The sequence below is a fragment of the Dendronephthya gigantea genome, unplaced genomic scaffold (genome assembly GCF_004324835.1).
Source record: "Dendronephthya gigantea isolate DGI-Jeju-01 unplaced genomic scaffold, DenGig_1.0 000038F, whole genome shotgun sequence".
Classification (NCBI taxonomy): domain Eukaryota; kingdom Metazoa; phylum Cnidaria; class Anthozoa; order Malacalcyonacea; family Nephtheidae; genus Dendronephthya; species Dendronephthya gigantea.
The window spans coordinates 1,087,499-1,097,770 of record NW_021163048.1 but is presented as its reverse complement, the minus strand read 5'-3'; the positions used below and the strand labels follow the sequence as shown (position 1 = coordinate 1,097,770).

The 10,272-nt window shown below is 37.7% G+C and overlaps 1 protein-coding gene and 2 long non-coding RNA genes across 4 annotated transcripts; 2 read left to right on the top strand and 1 right to left on the bottom strand.

The window, feature by feature from the left end:
* Window positions 1-731: 731 nt before the first annotated feature.
* On the top strand, window positions 732-2,466 carry LOC114526421. Its single transcript, XR_003687341.1, has 4 exons — window positions 732-827; window positions 1,005-1,103; window positions 1,195-1,602; window positions 2,259-2,466. It is a non-coding gene; the product is annotated as an uncharacterized LOC114526421 (long non-coding RNA).
* Window positions 2,467-2,905: 439 nt separating this feature from the next.
* LOC114526472 lies at window positions 2,906-4,851 on the bottom strand. The gene is made up of 4 exons (XM_028548082.1): window positions 4,779-4,851; window positions 4,238-4,364; window positions 3,268-3,672; window positions 2,906-3,048 (listed from the first exon to the last, which is right to left on the bottom strand). Exons 2-4 carry the CDS (start codon window positions 4,305-4,307, stop codon window positions 3,005-3,007), a joined length of 519 nt encoding a protein of 172 aa, XP_028403883.1. The 5' UTR covers window positions 4,308-4,364; window positions 4,779-4,851; the 3' UTR covers window positions 2,906-3,004.
* A 471-nt stretch (window positions 4,852-5,322) lies between these two features.
* Window positions 5,323-7,999, top strand: LOC114526425. Of its 2 annotated transcripts, none has more exons than XR_003687343.1 (4): window positions 5,323-5,404; window positions 6,230-6,341; window positions 6,597-6,995; window positions 7,384-7,999. It is a non-coding gene; the product is annotated as an uncharacterized LOC114526425 (long non-coding RNA). The 2 variants fall into 2 exon arrangements; XR_003687342.1 differs by having other exon boundaries at window positions 5,334-5,404; window positions 6,226-6,341.
* Window positions 8,000-10,272: the final 2,273 nt, after the last annotated feature.

The following is a 10,272-nucleotide window of genomic DNA, read 5'->3' as shown; positions in this document are numbered from 1 at the left end:
CGGGCTTGATACAACCGGCCCTGTAAGATCTGTCCTGCGTGACTAGCAGTCTAGGGGTGTTTACATGAGCATACCTGTAGGGCTGTTTTTCACCTCTGTTAACATGCAAGATTCTTGGCCCACATCAAGGACTGAGCCTGGATGCCGCGTTTTTGCTCCAAAAAAATAAAATGGGTGGCAAATGTCTTTAACTTTTCTTAATTAGATAAGTGGTTGTATTTTGTAAATAATATCTGATATTCATATGCATAAAAACTAGCATCAACAACCTTTTTGATATATATACAGTGTATTTCCCAAGTTGCTGCGGTTGCATTTTTTAGGAACAATTGACAATAACAGACATAATTTAGTTGTTCGTTTTCACTTTTCATCATTCATGCCCAGGCATGTTTACATGGGCCTGGTATATCTGATTACAATTCTAAGAAGACCGCTAAGGAAACTTCTGCTCTAATACCAGCTATAGATACCTGTATATGCATGTAGGACCATGGATGTTTTACACACTGATAAAGCAACCCCGTAAAATGTGACAATAGCATGGTATTCTTGATTTATAAGTATAGTTTCAGGCTCTCAGCTTTAAAACTACTTGGAATTGTCAAAAACTGTCATATCAAATTCTAAATCCTGTCTTAAAATTGAATGCTTCTCATCACGAACTACAAACTTAATGGTCACTATAGTAACGTGGTTGACATGTCTGGGCATATACATATAGGTATGTGAGATATATACCTCTGCAACAAATCAGCTGACTCACTTCTCTCGGAGAGTGTTCTGAATTCCAGCGGCAAACAATTTCTATAGACATAGTTGAAAGGGTAAGCAATGTTTCTCTTTTGTCTCATATTATTTTATAATTGCACTTTGGCGTTTTATAATTAAAAGGTTGTAAAGATAGGTATCTCGTTAGACGTTTAGTTCCTGGAAACGTGAAGGCCTATACAAAGCATAAAAAAATTAAAACTTTTTATTAATTTTTCCATTTCATGTTTAAGACTGAATCCATATGACACGCAAGATGTTCCTATTGAAAGCGCTTTTTGTCGTAGCCATAGTTGTCTTCAATCAATACAATTCTGATGCTGTCCTGCGAAGTAAGCATTTCTAACATTTTGCCAACTCCGTAATTGCTTTAAGATAAGCTATATAAGTATATTCGCGTGTCCGATTTTTTTGCTTACCTAGATGATGATGATCTCACTGATGTGAAAACATTTACGCTCCGATCAGAACGATATGGCTACGTTCATCATTATGGTATTTACGGCAGCCTGGATCTCCTGAATTTCTCATTAACTGCCACCCCTGCTCACTTTCGTGTCACGAATATAAACGTCATTCAGGAAGTTAAAACCCAAAAATGCTTGCATAGACTGACAAATGGAAACCTGCAAATCGTTTTAAACACAACCTGCGACGGGGATTTTGTTGACAGATGGAGATATTTCCCTACTGCGGAACAGTTACAAGATTCAACAGCTGGTGAAAAATGCCTCAGCCCGTGGAACTACCGCGAGCGGAAACCAGATGATCTTAATGTTACGACGGGTTTATCAGAATGTGATACGTGGAATCAAATTATCATAGAACTAGGTTGGTTGTCTATCTTTCTTTACATACCATTTTTAGATAAAGTCATCTCCCATCACTTTTCAAGTAAATATTTTATATATACAGCCACTCGTGGGGAGACGTTTTCCGGTCCAACTTGTTCAAGTATTTATTTTGAAAAACTCACAATGCATTTGGAATTGCCAGGAGGGGCAAAAATGGTACACAGATAAAAGAGTTAATTCATTAAACTTTTCTGTTAGCAATTTCATGAATGACTTTCTTGCATGCATGCATGGTAGTTTTTATTGTGAAATGGAAAAATTCCTTGGCCGATCATTTTAAGGATGGATTTGAGATCATGCAAGAATAAGCGAATGCCCACAATTTCTTGCAGTGAATTGAGTGAAAAGGGGATTGACCATGGGTCTCCATTGCATCTGAGATCCTCCGATATGCAGGACAATGCCTCCGTTTCGCGTTGTTCGGCAGCTTCCCGCAGAAACGGTAACTCTAAACTATAAAGGTTTTAAAAGAAGAGGTATAGGAACAGGCTACAGACCCTCCCCCCCCCCCCCCCATATGGCTATATAGCCCAGAATTGGTGATAAATCATTGGTGATAAATCACTTTTACTCGAGATCTGCGTGGGAAATTTCTGGAATCTCAGAAATATATATATATATATTTTAAAAAAGTTCCTCCGTCGCAATCCAAAGAAGAATCAGTATACAACTAACTGCCCATGGTTATTCAAGATCACCACAGGATTAGACACATCAGCAGCATATTGGGACTAGTACGTGCAATGATTTGGGTATCTATAATTGGCTATCAAGGATAATTAATTCTGTAGTTTTTGGATATTGTAATGTGCGCAATGTAAAACATCAACTAAATAAATAATACTTCATTTAATTTCCGTGACTAGTTCTATTGCTTGCTACGACATGTAACTATATACCATGTAACTGCCATGAGCAAATGAGCAAAGGACCGATGGCAGTTACGTCAGGCTGGCGCTGGCGTCAGCAAAGCCACCAAAATCCGTCCTGTTTTTTGCTTCAAAAAGATGGCGGACATGCAAAGTTACTGAAATAAGAAGGGCACTTTCTTCAGAATTTTGTGATTTACACTCATTCATGTATGCCAGGGAAGTCAATAATAAAGTATTTTGAATAGTGACTCAAGAAGCTATATTTAAGGACTTAAGAAGAGAGAAAGCTCATTTAAAAAAATAGGCACACCTTGGTGCTTTTAAAAGTGTGAGGGAGGTGCACTGTGAATTCAGGCCACAACCGTTTCCGTTTGGTATAACTCTTGAATTGAATATTTAAAGCTCAAAGAAAAGTATCATATATATTTTTTAGACTAACAAATACAAATTTACCAACGTATGTTTTTTACAATCATATGATTATCTATTCGTGCATGAGTTCCGCTTTTATGTCCAGCATTTGCGAAGTTTTTCCTTATTTTGCTGTGGATCTAAATGGCAACAATCAATGGCAAATGAGTCAGAGGATAAAATGAAACGCCATGTAGACGAGTCAGACGACAGTTATTAGAATTGCTATATTGTTATATAGAGTATGTAGACGAGTCAGACGACAGTTATTATAGAATTGATATATATATATATATATATATATATATATATATATATATATATATATATATATATATATATATATATAATATACTTACTGGGAGTTAAAATCATACGATTATAATCAGCACATGGCGATAAGCCTGGTACATATGAAACATCCGATGGTGATAGAGGATAATACCACGGGCTGAAGCAAAGACCAGTATTTATATTCACCAGCCTTTCATTGCTGGAATTGTATGTCCATAAATCAACATCGGGCCCACTGCAGACATTGGACAGTACTAGCTGGAAGTGGGTTCTCGTTATGCTGTTAACACATTTGCCAGTTTCTACATCCTGAAGAGCGCCGTTACTCTTGAGGACAAAATGAGTTGGAGAAAGGGTTGTAGAGAATTCAAGAAGATCCAGTTTTTCATAGATACCATAATGATGAACGTAGCCGAACTGCTCAATGCATTGAATAGTGAAATTTGCACTGTCACAAACTGTGGGAAAACCTGAAATAAATTAATGGAGAACAAAGAAAAAGTAAGAAAGGAAGCTGAGTAACGAAAACAACAAAACGTCAAATTTCCATCATTTCCCGATGCATCACAACGACAACAGATTTTATTCATTGATCAAATTCATTTGTGTATTTGACTATATTCTCACTATTAAAGCTGTTGGAGAGATTTTTGGGATATTTTTTTGTTCAAAAACAAGAATTGTTGTTGCCGTTATATTTCGGCAAACTCCCCACTAAACAGGATCTAGCAAACATGGTTTAAGTGTTTGCATATCCAAAACTAAACCATCAGTCCGGCCTCAAGCACCCCTCCCCCCATTCTGGCTCTGCATAGTCTGGCTCAGTAGTGACTTTTTCCGGCCAACGTCGTAAAAAAGCTTTGAAAAACGATAAAGCTACTTATATTAAATTTACTGAATCGTTAAGAAGTATTATAACTTCAAAATTGTGAAGTTCAATCTTGGCCATGCTAAGTGGTGAGGATTTTTTCATGAATCACTATCCACCTTTCGAACAACCGGCCCCTGGGTTTTAAGGTTCCCGGCTTGATTTACCTTTCAAGACTGCGGCGGAACAGCTAAGAATATGAACAGCCAGCACAACTAATAAAACTTTAGACGACATCTTTATGAAAGTGACTTCGAGCAATTTTCTTAAAGTATTTCAAAGTATATTTCGACTCTATATAAAGAATGTCAAAAATGGAATTTTTATACGGAGACCAGTGGTAACTGGTATAAGATGCTGCCATTAAAATGGCCGACGAGCGACGATAAAGTTAAATAGGCATAATGGTATGATAACTGATACTGTTTGTATAATTTGCCCTAAAAAAGTAACCCGCCCTTAATACCCCACGCTGAAAAGTTATATATTTTGTGGTAAAACGATGGACACAAGATGCGGTCAATTGTTAATTTTGTCAACCTCGCATTAAATATGCTCTCGAGTCTCGACTAATAAAAGGTCGACATTAACTCTTGCATGCATGGTATAATAATTGTATACATTTACAGTGATTTGACATTATTGACGGCATGGATAGGACGTAGGATAAAAAAGCAAAAATTCACATCCAAATGATTCAACACCAACCTTTTGTATTTTCTTCAGGTTTCTGAGTAAAATTCTTGTTTGTCAGTTCGCAGATCAGTTTGAGCAATATTAGCTAACAAAACTAACTTAGTTGTTTTAGTTGTTGGTTTTATATCATTTTTCATTATGCATGTCAAGACCTGTTCAGGCACCACGCGGATTACTGAGAACTATTGAACGTGCCTTGCGCGTGACTTACATTTCCAAGTATAGTATGCCTTAGCTTTTCCAAGTATTACATTTTCAAGTAAGTATGCCTAAGCATGTGATTTAAAGTCGGTTTATTGGAATAAAAAAATTGAAATAATTCCTTAGTTCCGATGCCAGAAAATATTCTACATGGTTAATTATGCAAGTTTTTAGCTGTTAATATGCATTCATGTATTATATTGTGCGGTTGTATAAAACTCTTAACTGCATTTTGTGTATGTGTGTGCATTCTGAGAAAACAGCCTGGGCAGGTGATGTTTTGTTTCCCAGTAACAAGGGTTGGCATGTCCAGGCATATTTTGCTGAACTGCTATTTAAATCAACAAATTAGTTATTCCTGAATCTTTCAGTGCAGGGATCGAGCCTAAACGCAACTGGAGCGAAACAGATTATTATTATCACCATAATTCAACGAGGTAAGACATTATTTAAAGTTAGATGAAAATAATTGGACATCAGTAACATAACCAAATATAGTCGTGAGCCCTATTTTCGAGTTATACGCACGATTTTTTATTCGGTACGGAGTGAACTGGTGCGGATGAAATTTTTACTGCCTTATAGTTAGTTCATTTTCATGCGTATACCAAATTTACCCGTTTGCACGATGTTCAATTTTAAGTTTGGAATGGATAAAACTGTGATTCATGAAATTTGGACTACCTATGGATAACAATATAGATAACAATTTCACTCGTACCGATATGATTTGCCATTACCTAATATTTAAACAATTACAATTTTGCGTCTGTACATGGGCGTCAAATTATGAAAGACGGTCTTAGACGGAATGCGTTTGAAGTGGCGCTTAAGTAGCGCACAAAAGTTTAAGAAAGGAGGGCAGGTCAAATTTATCCAACTCTGTTTAGTTCGTCTTGTTTCCGACTGTATAATCATTGACACGGCGTTTGAATTAGTGTCTTGCGGTGACCACAGCACTACGGCACTACGAGTTTGCATCAGTTCATGTTGTATTGCCTGGTTCATAGCCCTAAAACGTATATATATTCGTATGTATATATATTCTTATAAAAAAGCCAATGCATGTTTTTCTCGCCCGATTGTATTATGAAATCCCATGTATGACGCGCACCTGGAACACCACACTTACATGTACGTACCTGCTTGAAGCAGGAAGCATACAGACAAATAAGTTCCAACAAGATATATAGGTTTATACAGTTCAATCAAACAATTTTGATACTATTTTTCTCGACAATTTTTTCGATCATTTCAGTTAGACTATTCAGTCAAGGTCAGACATTCACTATTGCTTGGGGATGTTATTAAAAACGAGTCTATTGGTGGTGGTGACCATCCTTGTTCTCAATTCTTCTGCCGAAGTGCCACGAGGTAAAGTTCTATTTACTCTTTACCTGTCGCCGCAGTAACTTATCGTCCCAGAGCTATAATGAAACTGTATATATATATATGCGGGTGGGCTTATCTGTGGAAACAATATATATATGCGGGTGGGCTTATCTGTGTAACGAGGGCTCGACATGGAGAGGGGGGTATTATAGGTGGAGGTTTACTGTAACTGAGTGCTATATATATATATAGACAATATAAGATCGGTCGACTTAACAGTACATTTCGTCTTCTTAGTTGATGATGACAATACATTTCGGATCTCCACGACATACGGCTACGTGCATCACTACGGACCTTATGGTGATTTGGATTTGTTGAATTTAACGACAGTCAGTAAACCCGCTTGCTTTCGTTTCATAAGTAACAACGTTCTTCAGGAAATAGTTACTGAGAAATGTGTCAATAGATTGACGGAAAGTAACCGACAACTCATACTTAGAACGAACTGCAATGGACCCTTGGCAGACTCATGGTCTTACGATGCAACAGATCAATATTTAATAGATATGTCGATACCTCCTCCGCTTACATGGTGCTTTAGTCCATGGAGTTATGGATTACCACCTCCCGATATTGCCGACGTGCCTGGCGTTTCTCCGTGTTCTGGATGGAATCATGTTGTTTTGGAACCTGGTAGGTATATTGAACTTGATCTGGGCAGCGTCGAGAGTTGGGTGGAAACGTGGTACCACGAGCTCATTTACTGCACGTGTTCCGGGCCCAGATGAATGATAAGCTACCTAAGATATAAACAGCCGGGCTTCAAAGTTAAAAAAAATTTCCCCGCTCGGCGCCAAGGGTCTTGCGTCGTAACCATACATACAGCTGTGTGCATGTGCGCAGTTTCTTATCTCATACCTTTAACGCCTCCTCCCCTTTAGGCGGAGCCGCTCACCAGTCATTGTGTCATAATTAGTCGTCATTCGCACGATATTAAAACCGCTTACCAACGAATTACATCTATTGAACAAGTTACGAGGAGAGACGACAAATATCATGATTTTTGTTTTTTAACGTTTAGGATGTCCCTGAAGCCAAAGAAATTTACAAATAGCATGATCAATGGATTATTAATTTAAAAAACAGTGATCGACTTTTTTGCATGAAATCATTAATAACTGGTCAGGAAATATCAGTTATTCTGACTACAAATTGAGATGTAATTTTTAAAAGAATATACGGCGATTTACGGGAATGGTATAATACGAGGATTCAGGTTTTTTTGACTTTACAACACGAATAAATATATAGCTTTTTAGCATGTGAAATCGTCATGCCCAGCGAGTGATGTCAGCCTTTGCCGAATGACAGTCTTAATTTCATGTTTAACCTCATTTAATGAATGTTTAATTATCTAAAAGTTGCACCACGGCTACTGTGCTCTATCAATAAAGAGAACTGCCTAGACTAGTCTGGAGTATACTAACGATATATACTATAGAGTATATAACGCGCATAAACTTGAAACATCTATACTCAGAAAAACTTCCGTAGAACTGCATGCCAAGACCTTTTGAAATATTCAAAAAGGCTGCATGCAAATAACTATTTAGACTTGATGTCTTGGAATGTTGTTTTATTTGTATTTCGCTTATTTGGGTCAAGAAATAATAGTTAATCAATAAAGATGCATCATTATCAATTGCTGCATATGCATATAAGAAGCACGGTGTTTAAAACAGGCCTTTGACGTTAAACAACTGCATGTGGTTTAACGAATCATCAATAATGTTGTCTTAGCACCGGTCACTTTAAAAGTTGTCGAAGAGTTATTTCCTTATTTTCCTTATATGTCCATGATGCAAAGTGTGTTGTCATGCGTATGACATAACCAATGACATCACATGTCGGGAGAATCACATGAAATATCGTATAAAGGCGGAGCTTGGGTATTTTACGTTTATTTCCTGTTATTTGTTCGGATAAATTTCTCTTTTTGAATTAGAGAAGTGAGTATATTGCTATGACATAATTTAGCAGTAACGTGCCGAGTATGGGCAAGTGAAATGCTACGTTTAATATATTACAAAATAATGTCGCTTTAAGAAATATGTCAGCAATGCGGAAGAAAATTCATAAGTAGAAAGACCACTGGCTCTCAGTTCAAAAAAGAATTTCCAAAGCTTTGCATATTATAGTGATAATAATAATCAGTTGTATATAAGTAAAGGCGCCGTGCTGCAGTAGAAACGTTTTTTCCCGTCTCTTTGGCCGTTCTGTGGAGGTTTTTGCTAGAAGAGTGTGTTAAAATCTTTCTTGTAATCACATCAAAGAAACCCTCGTAAGACAGCAGTCAGCCTTTTTTCTTAGAGCTCTCAGTCTGAATCTGGAGTACACAATAGTCATGGCAGTACATATATATATTTCGATTTTCAGTCGGCAGACTGTAATTTAAGTTGACAAGGGACTAAACAGCAAAAATACGAGTAATTCAGATGAACTCGTAAATATGAATGAAGAAAATTAAGATCTACTCGCTATTGCTGTAGCGAATTCTACACAACAGGCTTTATCAACAATACCACGTTAATACATTAACTTGTCACACTTAATTTTTTTTCAATTTTTGATGTTTAAGTGTTGTTAAAATAATCTGGAAAAGAGGGAGGATGCTGGGTCGATTACATGTGAGATTACTTCTATATTATTTAATAGCAATCATCAGAAGGTTCTTTTCATATTTAATCAAGTCGGTAAAGGTCGTTATAACCATCCCTTTTGGAAGGTTGTTACTGAAAAACGTTCTAGGAACGGTTTTGGTAATATTACACTCAGTACTCATTGAGAATGACAGAAATATCAAAATAAACAATAGCTGCATGCATGTGTAATTTGAACTTGAGAAAACGTGCCGGACTAGCATTTATTCGTGACCAGCATTTTTTCGTGACTAAAGTTCGTGACTAAAACTCACCGCACACGAGAGCTATCACTTAGCTGAGCTAACAACCTCGCGAAGCAGTTAGCTCAGCTCGAAAACCGTCTGCATACGATAAAAACGTGCCTCTCGCGGGGCGAATTCCTCACGAGGACTATCTGCACACGAGAGAAACTGGCTGAGCTAAAAAGCCTCGCGAGGTCCGAGTTTAGCTCAGGCAAAGAAAAAAGAAAAAAAAACACTAACATCTTTCTTCAGTGGAATTTGGAAACTTTAAGGCCCGCCGTACATGAGAGCTATTAGCAAGTTCAAGACCCTGTCCACACGCGCCGTGAATGACCCGTTATAGACTGGATCCGATTATAAACATTATCGAATTCGAAAACCTCCGTTTTCGCCCGTACACACGTAAACACGAAACCGGCGTTTTCGAAAAACTCCACTCTGGAGAGCGTTTTTTAAAACCTCCGTTTTCGGTCGCCGCCTGCATCTTTCTTCAATGTTTATCCCGTGGTAGAAAGGTGCATTATTCGCATAAGGAGCATTATTTCGGTGTTCACGTAAGGGTAAACGGTGCGGTTCAGACTTCAGAGTCCTAATCTCAGGTTTGTTCACATGCGCGCATTCTGCCATGACGCTGACTGGCGTGACAAAAAGCCAATTGTACTGCTAATTCAGTACTGCTTTATCGAAAACAGACTACATTCCATACGTGAGAAGTAACCAGGACCTACACAATGGGATCGTGCGAGTTGCAGCTAAAGTACGTGCGTAATTAACCGAATTAAGCAATCAGGTTTGCTCGCCGGGGATTAGTTGTGAGGAGCTAAGTACCCATGAATAATACGGTATAAACAATAAGTAACAATGCACTTAGTATTCAACGGGGAGTGACAGAAATGTCGGAAAAAACGACAGAAAAGGAAATAATCTTTGGAAAACGTGAGAAGCCCACATTCATGACTAAAATTTTGCCCACAGAAATTCACGCCTTCACACGGTAACCAAAGCCAAAAACACGACTCTGGACGT

Coding starts and splice junctions, on each gene's coding strand:
- LOC114526472 (XM_028548082.1), bottom strand. CDS start 4,307: ATGTCGTCTAAAGTTTTATTAGTTGTGCTGGCTGTTCATATTCTTAGC. Junction 3,673..4,237: donor TTCCGCCGCAGTCTTGAAAG/GTAAATCAAGCC, acceptor AATTTATTTCAG/GTTTTCCCACAGTTTGTGAC. Junction 3,049..3,267: donor TCGTATGATTTTAACTCCCA/GTAAGTATATTA, acceptor GTTGCCATTTAG/ATCCACAGCAAAATAAGGAA.